The 27,295-nt window shown below is 39.5% G+C and overlaps 1 protein-coding gene across 2 annotated transcripts in view; it reads left to right on the top strand.

The window, feature by feature from the left end:
- Positions 1–968: 968 nt before the first annotated feature.
- The window catches only part of LOC122772246 (zinc finger protein 609-like), a 65,880-nt gene continuing 39,553 nt past the window's right edge, over positions 969–27,295 (top strand). The window contains exons 1-2 of one of the 2 annotated variants that reach the window (XM_044030108.1): positions 969–1,414; positions 21,315–22,200. In XM_044030108.1, the coding sequence (XP_043886043.1) occupies positions 21,442–22,200 (759 nt within the window). In that variant the 5' untranslated portion in view covers positions 969–1,414; positions 21,315–21,441. The remainder of the gene's footprint in view (positions 1,415–21,314; positions 22,201–27,295) is intronic. The other variant, XM_044030109.1, reaches the window with a different exon arrangement.

The following is a 27,295-nucleotide window of genomic DNA, read 5'->3' as shown; positions in this document are numbered from 1 at the left end:
GGGCCTGAAGGCGACGTGAACTCATGACCTCAGTGTTTATAAAGTATGACCTTGTTGTCGACCACAAGTTACCACTCTGACATTCAACACATCACTGCCCTGGTGGAGGAAACAGAGTTAAGGAACAGTTCAGGTTTTTTGCGTTGTTGTATGAGGTATTGACACACTATCAGCACTGACTTCACCCAGCAATGAACAAGTCTGGTATACAGACTCTTGCTTTCGCTTATAACATGGCCTAACAAGGTCTATGCCTGCTTTAACCTGTTTTAAGTATATGTTCATTGCTTTTTGCACATTATACTGCACTTTAAACTTCATTAAACTTCTCACTATTTTATGTCACGGTGCAGGAGTTGTTGATCAACTGCTTCCTCCATAAGTTCAAATGTGTTGTGTCCCCATGAGCTAAAATGTCATGGTGCAGTGAGTGATTTACACACTTGAGATTGCAGTGAGAATTTATTTGGTGTACCCTTATTTAAGTGGCTAAAATCTGTTTTCAGCCATGTGATCAGTGAGAGCGAGTGTCTGGGTCTCAGGCTGGTTCTCGAACGAGTGCTCTGCGAAGTTGGTGTTGCTAAATTTACACACTGTACCTTTAAAGATCCAGTATGTGTGTATTAGTGACATGGCAACGGCAAGAATGCCGATTTATTTAAATTTTATTTTTTTTACACATGGGAACTACGGTGACCTCAATAGATTGTCTTCATCTGAGCTTCTGCTAACATGGAGGTGCAAGATGGCAGCGTCTGTAAACCAAGGCCATGTCTTTAGTTCACATAAAAGGATTATTGTGAAAATAACTTTTCACCTATTTCATGGGTTGTATCTTCACTCCTAAGTTTTACACACTGGACCTTTAAATGATAGTCCATGCTGCGAGGTGGATCCAGTTCCGTGTCTTTAACTCCGGCTCTGTGCGGCGTGCCAGTTCAATCCGTATGGAACCACCTCTCCTGGATTTCCCTCCCGCACTCGCTGCTGCTGGTTGGCTACATTGTATCAGTTCCCACACGAAGAATCTCCGCGGCGCTCGTCCAGAAACAGTGAACACGGAGGAATTAACCTGGATGGGAAGCTGTTCGCTGTGGGATTAATATCCACAGGGTCGCCGGACAGGAGCGCACTTGGCGGGCACCGATCAAAATGTCCCCCGGACTCGCTTGTTTGCGGTGTGCACAGTATCTCGAAGTGTGATGGCAGAAGTCCAGTGAATCGCTGGCCTCTCCTCCTCCTCTCTTGTGTTGGATGTCTAGGGAGTGCGCTGCCACTGGATTGTGGTGCTTCGGATTTTTTTTTTTCTCTCATGGTTTTATTGTCATTCAGGCTCGTCACAGTGACTTGTTTTATGGAGTGCACAGCACCATGGACACACCGGGGTTTGGAATAGGAGAGGGTAGCTAAGTCGGTAAGTTGTTCCATTTCTATTTCCTCTCTTATTGTTGATAATGCATCGACTCGCTAGCCATTTAACGTCAGCCTTGCGTGCAAGGGAAGCTGGCTAGCTTCACAGCACACAGCCGACACAGCATGCAGCAGCAGAGCTGTGAGCCAAGTCTGACTGCACTCTGCGCTCATTGTTTCACTCTGCCAGCTAGCACACAAGTCTCATTAGCTCAGCACACCCAGCTCACTTAGCCCTGTTAGCTCCTAGAACTTCAACTAACACGCAACACAGTGGCATAACCTGCTGCTACTATACTGACAAACGGCCAAGTATCAATTATACAACGTTCGGAACACGGGTAGGAACGTTCAGCCAACACCTCAGACAGCGCGTCTGCACGTATTATTCCACTATTAACTTTTACAAACAAACTTGTTTTGAGGAAGCGTTTGCTGGAGTTCAAGTCGTAGATTCCTCCAGTGCAGTTCTCGGTGTTTCCCAAGCCGGGGCACTGGGGGCACCCAGGGGGTCCGAAGAGCAATAGAAAATGTCATGTTTTCCACAAATACATCATGAGAAAATAAATACCTTTTACTCTTCACTCCTACTACCCTGGTGTCACTATGAGGGTTTATATGTACATTTGTGAAGTGTGTATAAATTGTGCAAATGATTGGAAATGCAGACAATTGGGGGGAAAATGCTTGTGGGAAGTTGATGGAAATTTTTACATATTGTTAAAATGTAGATGTGAATAAGTTTATCGGAAACATTAGGGGGAATAATGGAAGTAGTTTTTTACATTGTAACAGAATTGTCACTTCATTGCACTGGAAACATTGTGGAAAATGGCAGACAAGAGGAGAAGAAGCAAATATTACTGCAGTAATGGATGGAAGCAGCAACGAAACGCAACCATGTATCAGCATTTACTGGAACAAATTGGACACGCTACATTGACCTTAGGTGTGAGAGTGGATGGTTGTTTGTGGCCCTGTGATGGACTGGCGACCTGTCCTGGGTGTACCCTGCCTATGTCAGCTGGGATTGGCACCAGCGCCTATGACCCTCATGTGGAGGATAAAGTGGTAGAAGATGAATGAATGAATGAATGAATGAAGTTGCGCCTGCTTCCTTCTGAGGTGACCCAGATTTAAAATTGTTAGCTGACCTACTGCTGTTCAACCAACTCCCAATACTCAGCTCCTGTACTAAATGTTTAAACATTTCTTTTAACGTTGTTGTACGTTTTAATGGGAACCAGGTTATTGTAGTCGGTGTAATTAGAATGTGATTTCAGGGTGTTCCACTTCTGTAAAATGCATGCTGTGTAAGATCTTTAATAAAACTGTAAGGAACAGGAACCTATGAAATGGTGGGTTGTGGTCTAATAAACTGTTCAGTTAGAGATTTCTGACTTGAAAAAACAGTTGGGACCCATCTCTCCCGTCATTAGTCACTTTCTTTTCATTGGCTCGTCTTGTTGGGGCTGTCCAATCTCGGTGAAGTGAGTCATTCAATTAAAGCCCCCATTTTCTTTTTTAACAAGACTGCTATGGGTTAACCCTGTGTTTTATCCTGTGACCTGTGAGTATAATGGTACCACATTAAAGACTGGTCATGAAGTCTGCACCTCAGCTGTTGGCTCTATATACTGTATTTGCCAGTTAAGTCAAGATATGAGGTTAGAATTTGCGTCTGCAGAACTTACAAATGTTTTGTCACCCTTTTTAATTCTTAATCTTAAGTTGAATTTGCTGCATTTCAATTGGTAATTAACCAAAATGTGGTAGACTAATAAGAGATTTGATCAGCCGCTGTGGAAGCTAGCTTGGAACATAAAGTAAGCAATTTCTCACCAATTTCTTTGTTCCTAAAAGCTAATTAACAATTTCCTCGTCCTTGAGGGCCTCTGTAGCATGAGTGATGCAAACATTATCTTCCACTGATGTTCACTATGGTTAGCAGACTAAAAAGACTAATCATTGCAGTTCCAATATTTTTGTGTACAATGACCTACAGACCTAAGATGTATGAGTTAGTTAAAATCCTAATTTTGCTAATTTAAGATGTTTGATTAAATACTCCACCTCCTATCTCTGGTGTTTGTTCAGATAAACACTCTTGTTCTCAATATTGAAAGAAAACTTTGGATATTTGGCAGTGAAACATTTAGGGTTATTAGCCTTAAGCATTTGAGGTTAGTGCTGCATACAAAAACATATAGGTGTACAACGTTTGCCATATGATAAATATGCCTGTTTTAAACCATGTATTTATCTGCATTTATTTGCTAACGTTAACGTAGCCAGTTGGATGTTCTTTGGAAAGTACTCAGTTTGCTGCAGGCTTGTGGGCGCTTCACGCTCAAACGCAGTAGTCGACACTTGTGTTGCTCAAGGTTAAGGCTTGTATGCAGTCACTGTAGCTCGACTGGGTAGTTGGTTGAGATATCAAGTGACATACAGGTAATAATGTAAACAGTGGACAGCAGAAAACAAAACAATCTCACAGACAGACAAAGAGATGCATAATTTATAGCTGGCTCTCTCGCCAATAAATCCTTCTGCAGATCAATTCTAGTATTTTTATCATCTAATTCTTTTTGTTTGCCAGAAGATAAATGCTTGGGTTTGGGGGAAAATGAAGACAATCCATTATTATTAAAGCTACTGTAAAGTGTAAGCAATGAACATAAATGATTTAAGCATTTCACTTTGATTTTTACTGACGTTTTGTATAGATTTTAGCCTTTGAAAGAGTTTTTATCTTGAGACATGACTTATTCTGCATGCTTTTCATTCTGAAATATTCAAAACATAACGGTATAGCATTGTTAAGCCCAGATGATTTCACATCTCATGGAAGTGAATGAATGTATGCAGCAATTTGGATGTTGGAGCACTAATGGTGCCTTCAATTGTTGTAAAACGTCTTTCGAGCAAACGTTTCTTCCTTATGTTACAAAGGAAGAAAGTCATGGTTTTTATTGTGAGTCAGAGAGGTGCTTCCTTTCCAGCTGACATCCTTTTCAAAAGCTGTTCACTATGTGATCATGTTTTTTTAGTGTCAGATTTTATGTAGTAATCAGTGTAGGGAGCGTAGCTGTAGCACAACAGGCACATTATGTAGTCTGAAAGAGCCATCAGGTGTCAAGTGGAAGTGAAATTTAAGACCCTGAGCACCACACAATAACATGACATTTTAGAGTTGTCAGAGATGTGTGAATTTGCCCGATGCTGGCTGAGGGCTGCGGCTGAACATGAGAGCAGTGCCACTTGAGGAAAACCCCCTTTTTCATATTTACCAGATGTGATTTTTCAGATAGCTGCAGTTCTTGGATGTGCTGTTTTTAAGTAGGAGAGCAAGAAAACAACTCACAATAAACGGGAGTTTTGTTATGTGATGGCGCAGTTGTTTATTCTTAGTGTTGTCTGTACAATAGTAGAAGTACATTTAGTGAAATTTGAGGTCCTGCATAAACCTGGGCCTGTTTTGCATTATGTTTTGTGTTAAAAGGGCCATTGAAAACACCAGGGTGAACATCTAGGAAACCCTGTGGAGGAAGAGAATTTAACCTCTAAACAAACAATGTTTGTTCAGAGGCCCAGGGCAACAGATTAGTCTAGGACAAGGGGATTATTTTGGCTTTGTAAGGCCCCTGTCAACTCATGGCTCCACACCAGCTGATGGTAGAGTAAGAAAGGATTTGGCTAATATCCATTTAAAGTACCTTTTTACAATAATTTTAATGGATGTATTTCCATATGCAATGCATTCTTTGTTTATAGACAAATAAATGAAAACCAACCTGCTAAATGAAAAACATGAAGTTCTTGATTCTTTGACAGACTGAAATGAGACTGAGGATCTTTGTAAGTTAAAACCCTCGCAGTGTTTTCCTAAGGTTGACATTTATACGAAATGGTCCACCTACAGTGGTGGGGGTGAGGGTTGTTCAAGCACTTGTGGAAGCTCCAGCAATGCACGCAAGCCTGCAGGAAAACAAGATTACGTACATGTTGGAAGTCCCATGTAGTCTGATATGGCAGATTTGTTACCTGATAATCTACATATTAAGATACATTTCACAAGAGAATATTACAATGTAAGAATAAAAAAACATCTAGAAAAAAGTAGTTTGGGTATATCAATATGTCACTTTGAGTTTTTGTAATTTTTTATAGGTCAGCGCCGAGTAGGTCTACAATGATCAATATTCCTTAAAACATTTGTATTATTGATCACTTAATGACATCACATTTGTATGTACATGAGTCAGATTACATTGCTGACATTAAGAAGGCTTACATAGATACATACATATTTAACTGCACTTATGTGAAGTGTAGGTTTCGTGTTAAAGACAGTGTTTCGTATACTACAGGAGATGTCGGTATACGGTTTGGGAAGGAAACAAAATGCTGAGGTTCAGTCGCAGTTAACAGAAGTGTTAATGAGACATGGTGTACATGAATAATGTGTAAATGTTTCATAAACTGTTTCAGTGGGCTGCACTGTGTCTGTAAATATCACTAGTTGAAACTGTGACTGTTTGCTTTTTCAGCACGGTGAGGTGATGTTCTGACAGCTCGCAGTTTATTTCAAATGCATAGGAGTAAACAAAGGACTTGAAATGGATCGGCAATTCTATAATCAATATCGATCTGTTCCTCCAACCTGTGGTCCGGCGCAGAGACTTCCTGTTGGCCACCATATATGAATTGTTGTGCCATGCAACATATCTATATATACCCCAATATCCCGGGGCTATTGTTTTGTTGAAAAAGTCGATTAGGTGGAACATTCATCATTTGAGTTGTAAAGTCGTATCTTGGTTCAAAGAATATGCACTTCTGCTTTAGTTTTTATAGCACTGATTGGATTTCTCTGTAGAGAATTGCCAGTTATAGCAGAATAGAGTGCTTTGAATGCTTGTTGCACTGTTGCTGCTTTGCCAAGGCCCGGTGATCCATCTTTTCCTGGGACGCAAGCCCAGGTTACACACATCTCTCCCCCGCACAAGCTATAAAGATATTGTCAGCTTTTGTGGTGTTGCACAGTCTTTGATTGCTGCAGAAATGCTGTCTCATTTGGCTTTGGTATGAAGTATTGTCTTCCGTGTTGTTGGAAACAGATGCCACAAAAATGATAATTCAGGGTCACATTGAAGAGATTTGTTGTTGTCGTCGTTGCTGCAGTAATGAAACTCTGTCAGACGGTATTAACATGTCTAACACTAGTGCTTTAAGTACCGTCTTGATTTACCCACTCATAAGCCACATTACATTGGTTACAACACTGGATTTACTTGTTCCTTACACAAGTGATCTTTCTCTGCACGGTCTATGAAATCTATGAATTTGATTCATTACAGCAGACAAAACCCATCACTTTATTGACAGAAAGCATTTAAATCTTGTATCTACCGGATTATACAAGCTTGATTTCATCTGTGGGAATTTCACGGTCTTTTATAAATACAAATTTATTAGAGCACCACTCAAAACCACAGCCACCCTAAATGATCAGCATTGGTAATTATCAAAATATATGTTTCTGTAAGGTTAATACACCAGTATGTAGAAAGATAGATGTTTAATGCTAAAATATAATTATTATTGCTAACCATGAATATTTAAATGTTCTAATGTTTTAAGAAACAGAAGAAGCACATTATTATTTTTGGAGTAAGATGTCAAATTATTGTTATTTACTAACAAGTTTTTCGTCTCTTATGAGAGGTGGTCTGATAAATTTGTTAAACACTACATTGTCAGAATAATTTTTACAAAGCTATGTGAAGATATGATGTGAAATCTCCACATGGATACTGTTGCATGGTGGCAGTGAGTGAGTGAGTGAGTGGGTGGGTGGTTCTGAGGAACTGTCCCCATTGCTCTAATAATACTGCAGAATCCACTGTTTTGTGGAGAATCAAAGGGAAACATTGTCCCGATCGGATGACACATGCCTCACTTGTGATATTGACGAGTGGATTGAGAGAAAATCCACAAATGACTACATCGCTGCAGCATAAAGTGGAAACGAGGGATCAAGTTGAACATCAGTGTCATATCCTTTTTGTTGTTATTAGTTTTTTGGCCAAAATAATCATTGATTCCCCATCAGTTGCTATTGTCGTGTTTCGTCTCTCTTTTTTGAAATGAATTGACATCAAAGCAGCTTCAGTTTATAGACACCAAGTCGCAGTTACAACGTCCAATTCATTCTAATGTCAAATATCACGGGGCTAATTTGAAGAGATGCATTTCCAGCTGTTCTGGTTTGTTGATTTGTTTTGACAGCAATACAATCTCTCAATTTCTTTTACATGCTTCACATTTTCATAGTGACTCCTAATCTAATCAACCCCTCAATTATTGGTTACAACAATCGCCCATTAAATCTTTTATTCTTCAACGGAAATCAGTATCAGCATGTAGTCACAGGAAATCATGTCATGGCACTTAAGATTTGACAGTATTGGTTGACTAGTTGCCCTCGACAAACCATTGATATACCATTGTCCCTCATTTTCATTTTGCAGCCAAAGCACTCTTTTCACTGTCCTTGGTACAACATCCTATAAGGGCACTGCTAGCCTTTTGTTTTATGGCAGAATATGTTAATGTTAATATATGCAAATACACTGTTTGTATGTAATGTTAAGTCGCATGACCCACATAAACAACAAATGCAGGAGATAGGCGTGGATGCTGACAATGATGTGAAGAGAATGAAACAAAAGAAGCATGAGCTACAGCCGTAATGATTTTTTGATCAATTGATAAGTAAATCAATAGGAGCTTATTTGAAAATCAATTTGCAGCTATTTTAAGAATCAAACCAATCACTTGTCGTTTGAGCAAAAATGTCGAATATGTGGTGTTAACATCTTGACATCTCTGAATTACTAATGGTGATAATCATCCATTTTTTATTAGCAATGAAACACATTAGTTCCAGCCCCATTAGAAACCCCTCATTCTGATAAAATATTTCAGTACATATGGTCTAATTAATAGAAAACCTAAAAACAGCAACTAAAAGCAGTCAGAAAGCCCTTGGGAGTTTGCAGGATTGAGCACAGCTGTTAAATATTAATATAACACACCAGGCTGTGTTGGAAAACAGTAAACTACAGATTCTAAAATTGATAAAAACAAACAAAAAAAACAACATTTTCTGACTTGTCTCATTTGTTAGTTCTCCTGATCAAATTAGACACAATTGACAAGCTACTGATCTGATCAGGCTGCGGGAAGTCATTATCTGCCCCTGTTCATTTTCACGTTAAAATTAACATATTCAGTTACTTGGACAGAAATGTTATTCCGCACTCAGATAGACATGCGCTGTGTAATTTCCCTAATAAATCCCAGAAAAAACAACATTAAAAGCACAACACATGAGTCCAACTCAGGAATAGAGATCCTTGAGAATAATCATGGATAATGTAATAAATCAAAAATGAGGAAAAGAGACACTTGAAGTAATCATACACTTTTCACTTTCTCATTACAAAAACACACCCTGTAATCACGATAGGCAGATCACACTGTGTAGCTGCAGGTAGTGAATATTGATTTCTTTTTCACTTTCATTGCTGTGATGTTTATTGCACATTATAAACATGTTTGCACTTTGGACATTTGTCTAAACAATCAGAGCGGTGCATTTGTGGCGGTAACATAAGTGATTTGGACTGTCCTGACTGGTTTTTTCAAAAATATGGGTGGGTATCATTTCACTCAACAGCTCAAGCTCATGTCTTTGTGCTGATGTTGTGATATCTGCACATGGAGACAACAAAACATGCTTTCCATCTTGGTATGTGTGTGTTTTCCTTTATTTTTCCATTGCAGGTAGTGTTTGTTGATGGGAAACACAAAGCCTTGTTACAAAGCCTTCCTCCTACCACAATCAGCTCTGTTTGACAAAGAAGTAAATGGAGGTGAACCCAATTACTTTGGGTGTATTATGAATGCACAACACGTCCTGATAATGTACAACACATCTATCTCGTGAGGTAGCGGTGCCACAACAATCTACGGGTTAAATCCTCCACTGAACCATCAATCAGTTCCCACGCTGTTGGAGCAGAGAGGCCTCTCCACTTCAGCTTTTGTGTTTATGAGTTGTAAAATAAAATATTGAGCTCCTACAAATGGTGAATATATCATAGTAAATTAAAAGAAAAGTTTCTATTTCAACGCTTTAATCTGCTAAAGAAAATGGACAGACATTAACAGTCTGTTTGCTTAGCATTCTCATTTGGCAAGCAAGATAAAAGCAGATTGGCAGTGCTGGGGATAATGCAAGCGGACGGGTATGTAGAATGGAAGGTACATTAATAATTGAAGGAAGGCGACGTCAAAGCCATTTTGAGGAAAGGCAAGCAAACGTGCATTTGACCTCTTTTTCTCACGTTCTCATCCTGGTCTGCCAAACGACTAAATAGGCAAATTGATTATAGCTTTCATTTGGTTTTGATGTTTTGTGAAAAATTGTGTAGCTTTGAAAAATCGAACATCAGGAAACACAGAAACTGCTTGTTGTGTGAATTTGTTTTGCAAATGAAGTAGTTTCAGGAGTCCATTTTTAACAAATAACAGCTGTTTCTCCTGTCTGAAAAATATGAACGAGGGTTAATGTTCGCTGAAATGTGGGAGTGAACTGGTGAAAAGATTAAGTCAACATCCTACGCTAACAAGTACCCACTAAGGGCTGCCCCTGAATCATCAGTCAAAGTCTGTTGTCTGCTGAGATTAAGTTTGTAAATGCCAACGCCAATGCCAATAATATTCAAGATATGGCTTTTTTTTTTTATTTCCAAGGCCGATGAAAGTTTAAAATAGGAAATGAGCAGATAGTATAATATACCTACACTTAAACACAGACAATTCATGTAATAAACAATCTTACAGTAAATATCAGTTGCTTGACTGAAAGTTAAAAGTTGAGCAGTCCTTTTGAATATTATCATGTTCACATCACATCTTGTTTGTGTCGGATCTGTTTACTCCAGGTGGGAACAAACATTCACATCAAACAGACACAGCAGGCGTGTGAGGTGTCTTTTCTCTTTCCCTCTTTACCTCTTGTCTTATCCCAGTTATCTGGATTGTGATCAAACGTGTCTCCGGCTGCCGTCTTTTACATGCAGCTTGCCAACATCACTCGGTTGCAGCAAAGACCTGGGAGCCCTTGGGCAGACAGCAGGGCACCGTCCACGATGGTGCAGTTCAGAGTGTAAACTTGCACAATCTTGCACGGAGCTGCAAAGCGAACAAGGTGATGCTGATAAAATGGTTGCTTTTGAAAAGAGCTGAGGCGCCGAAATAAGGCACAGAAATGTATGTTGTGATTTTGTACAATTTGTACCAATCATTATAGGACCCAATTCTGAATTGCCACTGGGTTTTGGTGCCCAACCATACTCCTCGCTCTCATGGTGCTCTCTTTGGGGAAAATAATTCCATGTCAAATTGTCTCGTCTGCCTGAAGAAGTCTGCAACTTGTTGTTCAAATTGGTCTGCAGTGTGAACATTTGTCAGACACAGGGAGACGAATGCAGACTGAGAGCTGCCTTTTCTCCAGTGCGGACTTTGTTCCTTTTGTTTAAAATGTAATGTCGTCACACCTTGCTGATTCAACGTTAGCATAGTTACTTGGCATAAGCTTACTTGACTTGTTTTGTGTATTCTATATCACTTTAAGCATCCAAACCATGTTGGAAAATCTATAAATGAGTGGTTGATGGTGTAAAAAAGATAAATTTGTATGTATGAGTTTTGTATTAAACCACCAAATCTGGTATGTTACATACTGAATAACAAGTGTGACGTACCCGTGCCTGGGTACTGAGTGCTATCGGAGCTAAACCACAAGTGTTTAACTGTGTCCAAACCTGGGTTTAGTCCATCTGTAGTGAGATGTGTGTGTGTATATACTGTATATGTAGGGCCATGCACTACAGCCATCAGCTGTTTCCCTGTAATCCCTCCTGCTGATCTTGTTTGTACATTTAAAAAAAATAATATTTACCACTCTGCTAGGTCTGGGTTCTTTTAAAGTACTCAACCTAAGATGTTATTAAATTCTTAGACAATTCCATGGTATCAGCCCAAGTGAGCACAGACCAAGGCTGAAATGTTTTCCCATAGAAGTCTAGTGTTTTCACTTCACTGCATGTAGCATGGTGCGCCTCTTCTCCTCAACACATATTTTGTAGCAATTTATCTACCATCAAGAATTAAGTGCATGTCAGCAGCACTCACTGTCGGAGGTTACTGCCAACTTCTGAGATTTTGTTTTAGAGGAAGATTCAGTTACAACCTGGAGCCATATTAGGTGGAAGTCGGAAGCTGTACTTAACTAAATAACTAAATGATAATTGCTCAGTAATTGATACACTGTCAAAAACTTGCAGTATCGAATAAATCATTAAATTGGTGCTTACTCAGGACGTTTATCAATATTTGAATGTGACGCTGGTGCCTCCCAGGAACACATCACTGCACCATTGATTCTGGAAAGCCACCATAAGAGAGTGACTATGGTATTTGAGACTCACTTTGTTGCCTCGGCTTCTGTCTTGCAGCTGGAGGAGGAGAGTCTGGCAGTTATTTGAAGTTAATGGTTGTTCATGCCCTCTCTAGTTATACACTTACATGGAAACACCTCGACTGTCTGTGGTACAAACAGTAGTGCACTTTATTAATCATTCAGCAGTGGCCTCATTCTCCCTTAGTCAAACACCTGACTCTGCTCACAAGCAGTTAACTGGTGTTATGCATTTGTTGCTGTTTTACAGATGCCTGAAAGGCAGTCATCCACAACATAGCATGTTATTATATCTTTACTGAGAGATCAAACTAGTTTGAACTGGTGAAATGTTGATAGATGCCAAAGGAAGATTCCATTAGCCTGAAGAAATGGAGGCGCAGATGAATATGTTATGTTTAGTAAGGTTGGAATTCTAGAGTCTGGCAGGTTGCCTATCTAGGAATGCATGTCACAAAGAAACATGCACAAAACACAAATTCACAAGGACAAGGAGACACACACACCCAGCAGCGTTAGACAAAGGACTGTGTGCTCTGTAGCCGCAGGCTTTGTCCTTTCACAACTCTCCCTTCTCCCCCAGTTTTTAAGTAAATCATTCTTCCAACACATTTATTTCACTATTTTTAACCTTGATCGTGGAGGGAAATGTGAATCGTTTTAGTATAATGATACATATTACACTTAAAAATCAACACATTGTGTTTATAGCAGTGTTCTACACGGACATGGCCAGTCCCTAAATAAATGTGGCTGCTACGTTTGATGTAGGTCATTTCATAAAGTAATAATGAGTGAATGAAGTTTGGATTTGTTTTTTTTTAAAAGATTTGCTCCCTTGCCAGGACAGTTAAAAAGTATGGGTGCACTTAAATAAAAAGTCAGACGCACCAGTGCAACCATTGCAAAATGAGTCTGGAGCCCTGCTGTAATGGATTACGTGCTGTCGCTGCATCAATGCAGAACTGTCCTTGTCAGCATCACGATACGAAGATATAAAAGGATGCATAAAATATTTTCCATGCAAAGCTTTACCTTGTGATACATTTGGGAATAAAAACAGCCGGCATCACTTTAGCTTTATACCATCTTTGCGTTACTAATTGTTGATCCTAATTTAAAGCCTCAGTTTTCATTCTTTATTTGTAACCTGAAATCCCATGGACAAGCCAACCTGATGCTGGAGAGGGTATGTCCATAACTAGAAACAATCTCATCTTTATTTTACCATCTACCATCAAGTGAAAATGGACGTCCGTGTACCTACCAGGAAATATCAAGGTCGTGTTGCCTTAAGTTAGGTTTTTTAGGTGTGTCAGTTGTTATTGTGTCATCATGTGTGAAACTGACCAAAGTAAAGACCACTTGTTTTGTTCAAAACGTCCTTGAATCACTACCTGGTAGGGAGACATCTTGAATTTTTGTTTTTACCAACTCTTATAATGGCTTTGGTGTGGGGACAAAATGCTTCCAGATCTCTCTGATTTCTACTGTTGCTTTTATTGCCTATGACTAACTCTGTTTCATGTGCAGTTACTTTTTAGATAAAGTTAAGTTTTAATTGATAGTTTGTGATTTTAACATTGATATCTACCTGCAGCTCATGTATTATATTTAACTAGATTTTGTACTATATGTCCATGTATTCTTATCTATTCTCTGTCATGCTGAAATGTTGGCAACACTCCATCAATTCACTGGCTGTAACCAAATAAGTTGAATCTTAATAACTTAGGATATGTAAAATGCCACACTTCAGTAAAATCCTTGCAAATATAGTAGCGACCACTTTTTCAACTGTAATATTGTTACTCTGTTTTCATTATTTGCACAGGATGATAAATATTTGCTTTTTATGCTTATGACATTAGCTTTGGCTTTAAGGGCATCATTATATAAATACTTTAATAATACTTGCAATCCCTTTCATCTAAGATTATCAATCATGCAACTGGATGAACGTTAACTTATTCTTTCCTTCATTCAGTGGTAACAAGGTGGTACATTTTCAATTTCAATCCTTTGACAAAATGTTTTGATGATCAGTGAATTTCCCCATTTTGTTTTCTTAGAAACCATTTAGTTTGCCAACTCACATTAAAATGTCTGTTGTGTAAAGGCCCTGGTATACTTCTGAGCACATGCCGCGTGCTCCGAAGTGCGCGTTGCGTATTGCGGACCTTGGTATACTCGGTAAACTCAGATACTACGTGTCAGGGTCGTGTAGTATCTGATTGGGTGGCAGTACAAATCTGGACGCAGGAAATATGATGTGTTCTGACCAAAGATAAAAAGAACAACCCTACAGCTCCCTCATTAAGACAAATGATTACGCACTGTGATGTTTTCATTTTTATTTAAATACAGATAGGGTTTTGTAGTGAAATAACGAGATACAAATATTATCAAACAGATGAACAGCACTGAAATGTGACAAACTTGGTTGTGAACGCCGGTGAAGCGGTTTGTCCACTGGGAGATGGATCATGCAATCATCATGCTTCACAGTTGACCACAAACACAATTAAATGTGTCACAGTAGATGCTGCTGCTGTTACTCTATCGACTTGCATTTAAAGTGTGCGTCTCAATTATAGAATGAAGAGACTAAAGATAATTAGAGGTGTTTTGAGAATCCGAGTGACTGGCTTTTGTAATTCAGGAATCACAGCAGACTGAAATGGCTGAGCACGATAATGGAGCTGCTCTTGTTTCTGCCAGCTTCTCTCTTAGCACAGGAAAAATCAATCTGCCACCTTGTCAGAGTTTTAAGATCAAGGCTTCCTCTCAGTCGGACCAATTTGTAAGTGTTCTTTCCGAACTCTGTAACAAGCCATGATTGGATTATTTATTTGAACTCATAGGTAGGACACATTTCCAACACTACTTAGGCTTGGCTTGGAAAATTATCTTATCTTAGCATTATTTATTATTCTGAGTGAAAACAAGGTTATTCTCTGTGGCAAGTGTTTCCACTCTGAAATGACAGCAAGTGTAATTGGAGCTTTGATTTAAGTGATTTAAATATGTTTACTATTTCAAGTGTGATATTTAACACAAGTTGGCTTGATTTTCTTTTTTTTTTTATCTCTCAGCCATTTCATCCTCAAGAGCAACTCTTTATTCTTTTTTATCTATTGATCTCATAATCAAAGGAGCGCAAGTTTCCAAAGAAGATGCTTTTTCCCTGGGATTCCAGATTAATATAAAGTCCACATATTTAGTGCCATCGACAAGTACTCTTCATTCATGTGTAGCATGAATGAAGCATGAATATTTGGAAGTTATCCCATGTCATCAAGCACCTCTGTCGACATGAAAACAAACTCAGTTTTCCATTTGTCTGAAACTAACAATCATTATCATAGTTAGGGCTGTGTGTTGATTCAAAAGTTCTCATAAGGTAACAATATCCACAATTTGACTGTGATGCTGATTCATTAACAATTCAGTTTTATGAAATGAGTTTTAAGGCATTAAACATATATACTCATATATATATACTCATATATAACCATTTCTTTCCAATGAAGACAGAGCAACTCTCTGCTCTCATATTTATTCTATGCACGTGAACACGCACCAGCTTCCAACAGCGCAGATGCACTCGCACACACTCGATTCTTCTATGAGGAATGAACTTCGTCTGTTACAGTACTTATATTCATCAATTTCATCCATTCAACACTGGTGTTTCAAACCCCCCAAAAGGAGGACGTCTTCCAAAAAAGTACTGTCACAGAGAAACAAATAAAAAAAATCTATTTAATTTATAAAGGTCCAACTCACACCAATGAACTGATTATTAAAGCAATTGGTTATTCATTTGAAGACTAATTTGTGTCAGGATGGGAAATTAGCCGTTGATTTTAATGTCATTCAATGATTACTTTTGCCAATGAGATTGTTTTTAGCACTGTCTTTTGTTTATGGGGATCATTTGAAAAGAAAATAGAGTTTAGTGTTGGTGAAGGTATGAGCTCTCTGAAGACTCTCTAGTTTAGTTTTTAAGCCCCATGAAGAAGTTTGGCTTTACTCCTTGACATGCTCACTTAAAGTAATGTTATTGTTGTTCTATTTGTGCCCTTTTCCTTGTTAATGATGTCACTTATTCATGTCAACAAGTCAATAATGGTTATCTGAAAATGCTGGTCTTTGGTGTTGTAAAATTTGTAAAGTGCATGCTCAGTCAAGGTTAGGTGTAATTGTCTACTCGAGCAGTCTCTCATGCCACTGACCTTATCTTTAATTGCTTATATTTAGTGCCAGCATAGCCAATCACATTTCCTGTTTTTAAGTTGCACAATATTGTAGTTAACTGACTCAAATGACTCCCAAAGCAGGCATGTTGTTTTATTACACTGTCCCTGATTTGTCCACCCTGGCCACCAATGAGAGTTGAACGCAAGAGTAGATAAAAAAAAAAAGATGCTGCTGTATGTCATTTTAATTAAAACTGTCATAAAGAATGGTGCATTGAGGCATTCTTGTGTGAGCCTTTTTTTGCTGCATTTCACCAGACCCTGGTCAGAAAGGCCTGATCAACCAGAGATTTCACACTTCCTAAGTTGCTGTCATATTGAGTCGTACAGCTACTAATTTAAAACACGCATAAAGATGCTGATACTATATGAACTCACTGCAGTTGTGGTGATTTGATTGCATTAAACCTTTGTGTGTTGAGGCAGTACGAACACAAATATCACTTATTTTAGTTTTCTATTTTAGATGAAATCAAATCTTAATGTTTCTTAATGTCTTGGTACCACCAACAATATTTTGTGCATGCATAGTGATGAAAACATGAAAAGCCCTAGTGATGTTCGTCTTTCGCTGGTGAGTGTGAGTTCCTGTGGTTGACATATTCACTGATAAAGATACTGGCCGACACACCGACAGCTGATTCCCCATCACCTGTATTGGCTGAGTGCATTTCTATTTTGGTAATCAGCTCGAGCTTGCAATCCATCTACACACAGGTTACTGTGGGGCTCTGTGGTTGTGGACCTGCTTTTAAATGATCTGTTGCTTATAAATCATTTTGGAGTAAAGCAATCGCTAACATCTCATGCAAGTCTTTGTACAACAAAGAAAACCTCTTCAAAGGATTCGTCTTGATTGGATAGAAATGTAAAAGATTTGTTTTATGCAGTCACTTTAATAATTCTTGATCAATTGCCTGTGTCTGGAATAAGTGGAGGGTTTTTAGCATTAGCCCGACCGTTCTATCGAAGCTAGTGAAGCATTTTATCTTCAGGAAAATGTTTACTGGTGTTATATACATCAAGTATAAAGTGGGCTTATTTGTCCATAGACTTTCGTTCACACTGACAACCACATTTTCCTGGTTGGCTTCAGGAGGAATCTGAAAGACATGTCAATGTTTCATATGTGGTCTATCTCAGAGGCAGTGGAATGTTTGTGTAGTGTCAAGCACATGGCATCCTGATGTTTCAAATCCTGTTGTGTTGATAGATGTTTCTGTTATTCCCACTTTTGTTAAGAAATATTATTTACAGACTTTACCACATGATCCTCTTTCTTGGTGAAGTGAAGCCACATTTCCAGGTTTCCAGCAACATCGCTGGAGGAGTTTCTCGTTATTCCTTTTGTGGTTTGCAGCTGTAAATTCAAAAAGAGAAAATAGTATAGAATCAGTCATATTTAAATCATATGATCGGATGTATATGTGTTTACGCTAAAGTGTTTTTCAACTTAAAAAGTCAACAGAACTGCTCCACTCAGTTCTGGGTTGTTTGAATTAGTGTAGGATTGTAAAGCATGCTTTTACTTGAAGTCGAATTCTTCTTTTCTAGCATCCATAATTTTGTCTTGATAAAAAAAATCTATTTTCCCAATGGTAAATCTTAAAAGTGCTTCTGACCAAAGTCAAGAAAGCCAAACAACAGTCTGTTCAAAAGCACATTAAACAGAAAGAAGTTAAAAAAAACCATCTTGTTGCTTCACCACCATTTCTTTTATTATCTTAGTTATGTGTTTGGTGTTCAGCCAGCCCAAGTGCTCCTCGATATCCCTCGCTATTCAACCAGTCAGTGCTTGTTTGATAGACACAGCCACAGCTATGCAGAGCATGCAGCTGACATTTTAGAGGCCCTAAAGTCCTTTCTGTGAGCTATTGCAAACCACACTCACCCCTGTATCTCTGCAAGGGAAGTTAAAGTAACTGTGGTGTCGCATTTTTCAGTCCTTAATGAGGTTTGGAGCTGTGGGAGCAGAGATGAGGCAATAATCATTTTGAGTCTATACGTATCTAAATAAAACATCATCATAGCATAGTGAAAGTTTTTACGCTTGTAATTAAATCTGGAACAACTGCAAACAATGGCCTGGGCTGTTTCGCACCAGTAAATGTGCGTGTGTTATGACTGAAGCAAAGCTCATATTTAAAAACAAGGTGTTTTTTTTTTGCTATTAACACTAACGCTGTTTCTCACATCCACATTCATCTGTAATCATACTTTGAATATTTCATGTTGACACATGTCTACTTTGAGAATGTTTCTTTCTCATGCCAGAGCTCAGGGGCTTAGGGATTTTTTTTTTTTTTTTAAACTACATTGCAAACTCACCTGCATTATACTTTTCACCATGTGTATGTTGTTGCTGTCTGATGCATATCAACAAGAATAGATTGAGTTTCACACTCCTCTTGCGAGGATTATTTCATATGACATCCTTTGTGTTTTATGCAAAGACGGTGCTCGTGTCACGCGCGGAAAACACCAGGTCCCATTTCAGTTGTGTTCCATGGCAAATCATCCACAAAATCTCTTTCCCTCGTCTTTTTTTTCCTGTACTTTCAAGGCGGCCTCACCCTTCTGTGGCCTCTGTGATAGATAGCTGAATGAAACCAGATCTGTGAAAAAAAAGGACAAGCACTCTGGGAGATGCACAGCCTGCATGCCTTTCACTCAATGGGGCTCTCATTGGGACATTTCCTCAGACAAGCTTTTTCAAAAGGAGCTTGCACGGCAGTTCTGACTAAGGGCAGTACAGTAGGTCAACTGCCGATAGAGTTACAACCTCTCTTTTGTGAAGGTGTTGGACAAATTAGACCTCACAACTGTTTACCCAGTCAAACAGGGACAGCTGCATCTCTCCGCCCTCCAAAACCTGCCACCGACTGTTGTTCCTTTGGGGAGCCATCTGTGAGAAATGAGCATGCACGGCAATCAAATGATTGTTCAACAGTTTTACCTCTGTCACTGCTGGGGGTGATACGAATGGCCTCTTAAGTGAATCAACATGAGCTCTCTGCATTTTGTGATCCAGCTGCCACTTTGGGCTGTTGTTATAATGAGAGCTGAGTAATGGTTGAGGGTACAAAATGACTCCTCTTCTGTCAGTCAATGGTAACAACCCAGCTCTTAATCCTGGAGCGTTAAGCAGCAGTTTTAGTAAAGGCATGTGTTGTATTTAATTCACCTGGTCTGCAGCGAGGCAGCTGATTTATAGAGAGAATATTGTAATGAAGCAGAAAATATGCCAATTCAATCTCGGTCGATTCGGTCATAGTTATTCCAGAAACGTCACAACCTGACTTGATAAGCTTATCTGGATCAGCTGTGTTTACATGAGGTTAGAATATCTTCTCACTGTTTTTAGCAAGCGAAGCCCAATGGTCAAGTAACAATGTCAGCTTACTTCTCTGGCTCTGGTGAATCTTCATTTTACATAAATAAACAGGAATTTCTTAGGTTCACTCCAATCCTTTTTATTAGTTCATCAACTCACTGGTGGTTCAAGGACCAGAGCTTGTTTTACGCTGAATAGCGTGTATCTTAAGTACAATACTTAACCTTTTGTTAATTTAAGTCAGAAACTAGAAAAACACCTCTAGTTTCTTAGGGCTACTTTTAAATGTAAGCCTCATTGCGGAAGTCTTGCTAATGCATTGATAGAAAATACATTACTATGAGGTTAAATGCCAATAACTCCAGCAAGAAAAGATTGCCATTTATTTGTACTGATATAAAACAAAAATTATTCTGGCGACAAATCAGAAATAAAAGCTAAACATTTATTAGTTTTTAGAGCTTGACTGTGTTTCTTGAATGAAAGAAATCCAGTCTGAGGTGGGATTGATCTCATCAGCCTTGCCACCACCCCGGGGTATTTAGTGCTTAGGCTTCCTTATACTTAATGCTTTTCATGGCAAGGTGAGGTGAGCTCTTCACATGAGTTTTAATTATTTACATACACGCACTCAGCTGTCAGAGGATTGAAAGTGCAGCGCTCCTTGTTTCCCCCTGGCCTTAGTTCATCCTTACATTTAACATCATTATCACCAAGTCATTTACAGCTCCGGGAAGTTAATTGAGCCACCGGTCGGAAAGTAATAAAAAATCTACTTTATTTATATAGCGCTCTTCCTAACACATGTTACAAAGTGCTTAACAGTCAAATCAAATCAGCTGATTGAAGGAGCCACTGTGTAAAGAGAGAGGTGAGAGAGACCAGGAACAAGTGTATACGGGAAACCGAGAGAAAACAAATGAACATATCAGGAAGCACATAAGAATGACTCAGTAAAAAGGATAAAACAATAGACAATTACAGAAATAAGTTAAAATGAATACACATTCATGCACCGTCTCATTTTTCCAAAGAAAGATTTGCAGATACTGAGGAAAAAAAGACTCCACTCTTCCAAACACCTGCTAAGTTTGATCGGAATTATGGAAATTGAGTTGGTAACCTCAGTGTGTCTGGATCCACATGTCCAAATTATTTACAGCTGGGATCTGCACAGGGATTTAAAATTTTTCTGACAAGATATGAAACACATTGACCTTTGGGCTGCATTTTGTAAACAAGAAGAATTAACTGGTGTTCTCCTGAGATGCACACTGGTCCATTCAAGGTTTTTTAAGCTCCTCCATCTTGTTAATGCAAGATTACCACTGTGCTCTTGAGTTGAAAAGACACTGCTTTATAAACTATGAGGGGGTGTGAGACCAGCTACTGCTTATTTCCTTTTGTATCAGCAGTGACACTATCAGCAGTGCCTTGTGAATAGAGAGCCAGTCATTCAGAACAGTGGGGCCACCTTGGCAGTCAAAGCAGGATTTAAGCTACATTTCCCATGGTTGCCATGACGACTGTGGGAAGTGATTATGAAGAGAGGGTTTTGGAGCAGTGCTGTCACACAAGTGGGTATTACCATAGTGGTTTGCGCAGTGATCATCGGAGAATTACTGGCTCATGATCAAATGATTTTCTTGTGCCTTGCGCCCAATGAAATGATCAGTTCTGTGACGGCAGAGCTTTTGCTTTAGTTCTGTATTAGAATAATTAGGCTCATCTAACTATTTTTCTTATTTCTCTCTAGGGAATATGTGGTTAAATGGAACAGGAACAAGTACACCGTGAGGATTCGTTAACCCTTGCCCCGGAGTCCCAACTCGCTGAGAGGGTGTCGGACCTCACTGAGGCAATCCTGGGCCGTTGGCACTAAAATGTCCCTAAGTGGTGGCACTGCAGGCGGGAAAGGTGTGGACTCTAATGCGGTGGACACTTATGACAGCGGGGATGAGTGGGATATCGGTGTTGGAAATCTGATTATTGACCTTGACGCTGATTTAGAGAAAGACAAACTTGAGATGTCTGGTACCAAGGACGGTATGGCGGCACCACCCAGTGCGGTGGCAGCGTTACCTGACAACATCAGGTTTGTTAGTCCAGTGTCTGGCTCTCAAGGTAAGGAAAGCAAATCCAAATACAAGCGCAGTAAGAACTCTAAAGACAATAGTAGCAAAGCTTCGGTTGGAGATGGCAGTAAAAAAGAAACTGCAGGACGGACTCAGGGGGAGCCGACAGGTACAGCAGTGGGAACAGGAGCTGCTGGCGGTAATTCCACCTCAGGGAGGAATATGGAAAAAGTTGGCAAAGCCTCTCGAGGTGTTCTGAGTGGTAAAAAAGAGAAAGAAGGGGCTAGTGGCAAAAGTAAGAAGGACAAAACAGATGGGGCCCCAGTTGTAGCAATAGCTGCTTCAGAGATGGATGTTGTGTCTCAAGCCCAAGTTGCTCTGGGGAATAGTCGTAATGTGTCCTTTGAGAACACACAATCAACAGACTTGGCAGAAGCCAATCAAATGGGGAATATTGCACTTGAACAAGTTGGGATAGTACCAGCATTGACCGCAAAAACTGAACCAGAGGAGGTGGAAAATGGTAGCAGTGAATGCAAGACATTAAAGAAGGTGAAAAATGAAAAGGTAAGCTTTTCTTTATTCCTTTTTATTCTATGTTGATGTGCTTGTGTGCTATTTTGCAGATAAGTGTTTGTTATATTGTTTTTTGTCAAAGGCAGTTATTAATTCAAGGCTTTGATGGAGACAGTTTTTTTTAAAGATTTTTAGTCGAAACACGTTCCTGATTCAATTTATTGTTGAAAGCCAGTTGTTAATAAGGTCATAATTTGTTGGCAGTAATACATTCATTTCATCTCAAATCTAAATAATTTCTGTCTCCGAGTAACAACATAAACATTGCTCTGTTTATAAAACTGATTTTTTTAATGAAGCTGTGCTGTAAATGTTCAGCTTTGCCCTGAACTCTTTTTTTTGTTTTGATTTCATCAAGCAGAGCTGTTTATTGTCAACAAAAATCCTCACCTTGTTTTATCTGGGGGAATTTGCATCTGCATCGCAGTAAAGCCGTGTTTCCACCACTTTGGTTTAGTACAGTACGGTGCATTTTTTTGTGTTCCCATTAGGAATAGTTCCAAAATGACTGGCACAAAGCATTCCATTCTTTGGTACCCGTCCCTTGGGGTAACAGAAAAACGCCACTCCTTTGCGATTGTATAAATACTCCATGGATGCCGAGGCAAACGTCTGTAGTAAATTTTCATACAAAACTTCGATCACAAACCAAGCAGGAAAAAAAATGAGCTGCTGGACGTCTTCCATTGTTGTCTGTTGTGTCTCGCATATACAACGTCACACTACATGGCCAACGGGCTCAGCCCACACCATCACCAACCAAGGAAATGTACTGTTCTCAGTCGAACTGCAACTTTACCCTTCCACACCGTACCATACTGTACCAAACTGAACCATGATGGAAACACAGCATAAGACTAAACATTGTTGGGTTCTTGAAGTTGTGCTTTGTGATAGCCAGTCCCAGCAGCCTGTGAGATGTTTTCTTTCCCCCGCAGCTGCCTGACATGTGATCTATAAAAACATCTACTGTTTTCTCTTTTATTACCACTCTGTGAAAAAAGGGCACCCTTGACAATTATGAAGCAGAGTCCAGGCTTATAAAATAACACACACGGTGGTTTGTTTCCTTTTTATCAGTGGAGGACTGATGACTAAATGCCATGTAAAAGATTTATACCAGCCAACATCAGTTGTAAATAACATAAGTGTCATGCTGTACACGAGCCAGCAAAACTGAAAACACAACAATATAATAATGGTGTCAGTCATATCGTATACATCACATTACAGATGTGAAGTGAAGTCAATTTCACATGGCATTACACTTAATTTCCTTTGCACAATTTCAGAACTGACATTGTTATGCTAGAACAGTATAAAGATCCCTGTAGCTGTTCACCCACACTTATCTTGTTCACTCAGAGTTGATCTATCACTGTGTCTATTGTATGCCTCATAGCAGCCTTTTCATGCTCTCCCTGTAAGAAAGACAGCCGAGCAGGGAGGTGCTGAGGACTGTTTTTGTCTGTCATCGTGTTCCATTCTTAATCCCACAAGCCCCAGTAATGCCTGGTGGAGCAGTATGTGGGGGAGGGAGCTGGTGCAAAGCACGCCTTCATCGGTTTTCCTGCTGCTCTGAAAGAGGCGTGGGGGATGGGCTGCAAGGAAGCCTGTTTGATTCCTCAAATCCAGGACACCCAGCAATGAGCACAAGCTGTAGAGTCTCTGTGGAGCGACTGCCGTGAAAGGATATTTCAGCAAAGTCTTTGTCACCATAATATACTTAAAATAAAAGGGCTTTTGTGGGAGAACCAAAGGAATTGGTCGACAGCGGTGAATAAAGGAGAGAGGTCACAACTGCTTTTAACACAGCAGCTAACCTGTGAAATGTATCCTTGAAGAAAAAAAGGATGTGATTAATTTGATGCGCACAGCAATTCTGGCTTTTTATTAGATGACAAACCTAATGGGTTGCTTTTTTCATTTAGAAAACTAAATTACAGTGAGATCGCATTAGACAGGCGAACAGGCCATGGTCAAGTACAGCAGTGGTAAAGATGGACCCAGACCGAGAGTTGATGATAAGCATTACACACATGCGTGCTTGATCTCACATTTAAGTCCATTAATGGAGATTTCTTGACAGGAGTTGGTGTCCCCTGCTTTTTCTCTTTTGACCGAAACATGAGTGCACCACCAACTGGAATGGAAAGCGTTGTGCAACAGAGGGAGCATGTGCAGTCGGCACATATGGGTGGCATTAACTCAAATTGGAAGCGTACTCTCGGAACTTGGCGGATAACGAAATCCGTGTCATGTGGACTTAGCGGACCTCTGCACCCACGTGGGCGCGGAAAAAATTATCTTGCCCTAAGTTTTCCGAAAAGCTCAATCTTCTGGATGTTATTCGTCCAATGTTTATCATGTGATCACGTGCTGATAACGTCGATAGCGATAGATATAGTGAATAAGTAGTTCAGTGTTTAGCTGAAGGCGACTCTATGCATTTCCTTCCAAACAAAGCTCATTTTTTTTGTTTGGAAAAAGCTTCAGTTAAGGAAGGAGAGAAGATCAGGGTTAATATTATGTTTGGCATTTCTGCAAGGGAGAGCTCTACAACCCAGTACAGGCCTCCAAAATGGCTCTTCTCCCAGGAATCATAAGTAACTTGATGTATACATGATGTAACAGATCTCTTTTCATTGGTGACCAGCTGGAAGAGGCATGATAGCTGCCTGGCATCAGCTGTCACAATCATTGTTGTTTTGGTCTGACATGTGCTCAACTGCAGTGACTAGTGGTGTTCATGTATTGTCTGCTGGACCTTAAACACTTAACATAAGTAAACATTCAGTGTTGTATTGTACTTAACTAGCTCTGTAACAGATCTACCAACTACATCCACTTCTGTGTCTAGATTAAGCAGAAACCACCGTCTCCATCTTTATCTGTAAGCTTCAGTTTAGTGTAGGACTATTATCAGTATTATTCCTTTAATGCGTTTATCACCAAATAACCTTGAACATGAAATGAATATGTACTAATGTATATATTTTTAAGCCACAGAGCGAGCTATACACACTGTCACAACATTTTTGGATTTGACGCCCAAAACATTCAACCTTTCATGTTCAAATCTGGCTCTATCATGTTTATTATTAAATGGTGAAATGTTAATAATATGACACTTTAAGTAGTGTTTTAGAGTAGATTTAAAAGGATTAAGTCCCTTATGTCAAAGTATAATCTAAGCATCAATCAGTATGTGTCTCAGTTGCAATCTTGTTCTCCATGGTAGAGGTGTAATAGCGTGGCTGCATTGTCATTGTCCAAGTTAAAGCTCCCCACAGCATTAGCTCTCAGATGCTGAATAAATCATCACTACCTCCTTCGTACAAGTGCTAACCACCTCTGAGTGAGTCTTACTCTCCCACCTCTCATTATACAAATCTAGAGGAGTAAGGCATTCATCAGCTGCCTCAATGTGCCACTGGCCTTGATAAATGGAACAGCTCTCATGGAAAATTACATTGGCAATGTTACGTTGGGGGGTGGGGGGTGGTGGAGTGTGGGTTTGAAGAAAAGGCTGCAGTTGAATGAAAGAGCACAGCCACTGCTCTGCATCACTGCTGATGTCCAGCTCAGAGAGTAGCAGATCTCATGAGAGGTAGCTCGAGTTCTTTCTCTAAGCCTTTGCCTGTTTGACTGTCGCTCTTGAGCTGAAGCCCATTCCTGTAAAGAAGTACCAGCCTTTAAAGACTCTGGGGTAGAAGAGGGACTGACTCATTTTTTTTAGAAGGGGCGCAAATTACATTAAGTGGAGCTGTTGGCTAACCTGTCCAAGCTAATTCTGCCGAGATTGTTTCCGTATTGAGTGAACAGAATTTACAGCGGAAAAGAGAACATCTAATTTCTTAAAGATAAGTGTCTCTTTAATTGTTCAACTGTTATATCTGCTTTACATTTTGCACAAACATGGATCTTGAGCATTTAGGTGGGACTCTTATGTCAATCAGCTAATCTGACATATTTCCAGTGTTGTATTAGGACATGTGGCACTCAGATGTTTCTATAAATGTCCAAAACTGACATTCACACAACATTTTTTTTTTAAATTTTCTTACTAAAAGTTATGTGTACATCTGACTTGATCTGTTTGATCATAATCTGAGTTAATAAATGTGGGAATGTTATCTGGGTTTCATTGTAGGACTTACTAACATGGGGTTGATCTCTATCAAAATATGTTCCAAATGGCAAAGGTATGCAAAGTTGTGTAAAATCGCTTCATTTGTGCTCAACTTCAGTGTGAAATAAAAAAATCAGAAAGGTGATGAATCAAATCGTGTTATGTACAAACCTGGGCTCAAGTGTCCATTTGAAGCCTTTGCCTTTTGTCTGTCACTGCTGCAGTAGTAAAACATTTGGTACCTAATCGTTTCCCATGTCTGCCTTTAGCCGCTGCCTCGACAGTTCATAGACAAAACACAGCACAAGGCCACAGTATCAAAGTTATATCAAGGACATTGTTGAGTGAGCAGAGGTTGGGATTGGTATAATAGTTGTTATTTGAACATTTTTGTAATATCTTTTCATGAAATGTTAACATCCACGTCTCAGGGATACCACATTTTTTTCTAGACTAACACACATGCCATGCATACCTCACATTTTCAAGGTTTACAGTGCCCTATGCCTCACTGACATGCCAGTGCGAATCAGCAGCGATATAAACGGCTGCAGCTGGTTCGATGCAGAGCAGAGTCCAGTATTTTCTGCATGTGCGCTTTAAAACACTTTTGTTTTTGCAGTCGTGAACCTTAACCCCAGAAATCCATATTATAGAATCCTTATAGCATTAGCCGCCATTTTGCCAGATTTCTCAGCCCATAGAGCAGACCACAGACCCAGAAATTGAATTATAAGAACGTCTTGGCTCACAAAGTTTATAGTCTTGTTGTAGCAGAAATCATTGTTCAGAAGCTCCCGTTTTTTTTTTTTTATTTGGAAATATTTCATGCTGGAACCAGGTCTTTCCAGTCGTAAAATGTGCCTGTTTTCACCTTGACCAAAGAAAGAAGTTACTTTGTGTCGTATATCTCTGCATCAGGAAGCTGCTTGGATTGGCTGTCAGTTCTGTTGT

Source organism: Solea senegalensis, linkage group LG7, assembly GCF_019176455.1.
Source record: "Solea senegalensis isolate Sse05_10M linkage group LG7, IFAPA_SoseM_1, whole genome shotgun sequence".
NCBI lineage: Eukaryota > Metazoa > Chordata > Actinopteri > Pleuronectiformes > Soleidae > Solea > Solea senegalensis.
This window is presented reverse-complemented; position numbering and strand designations above follow the sequence as displayed.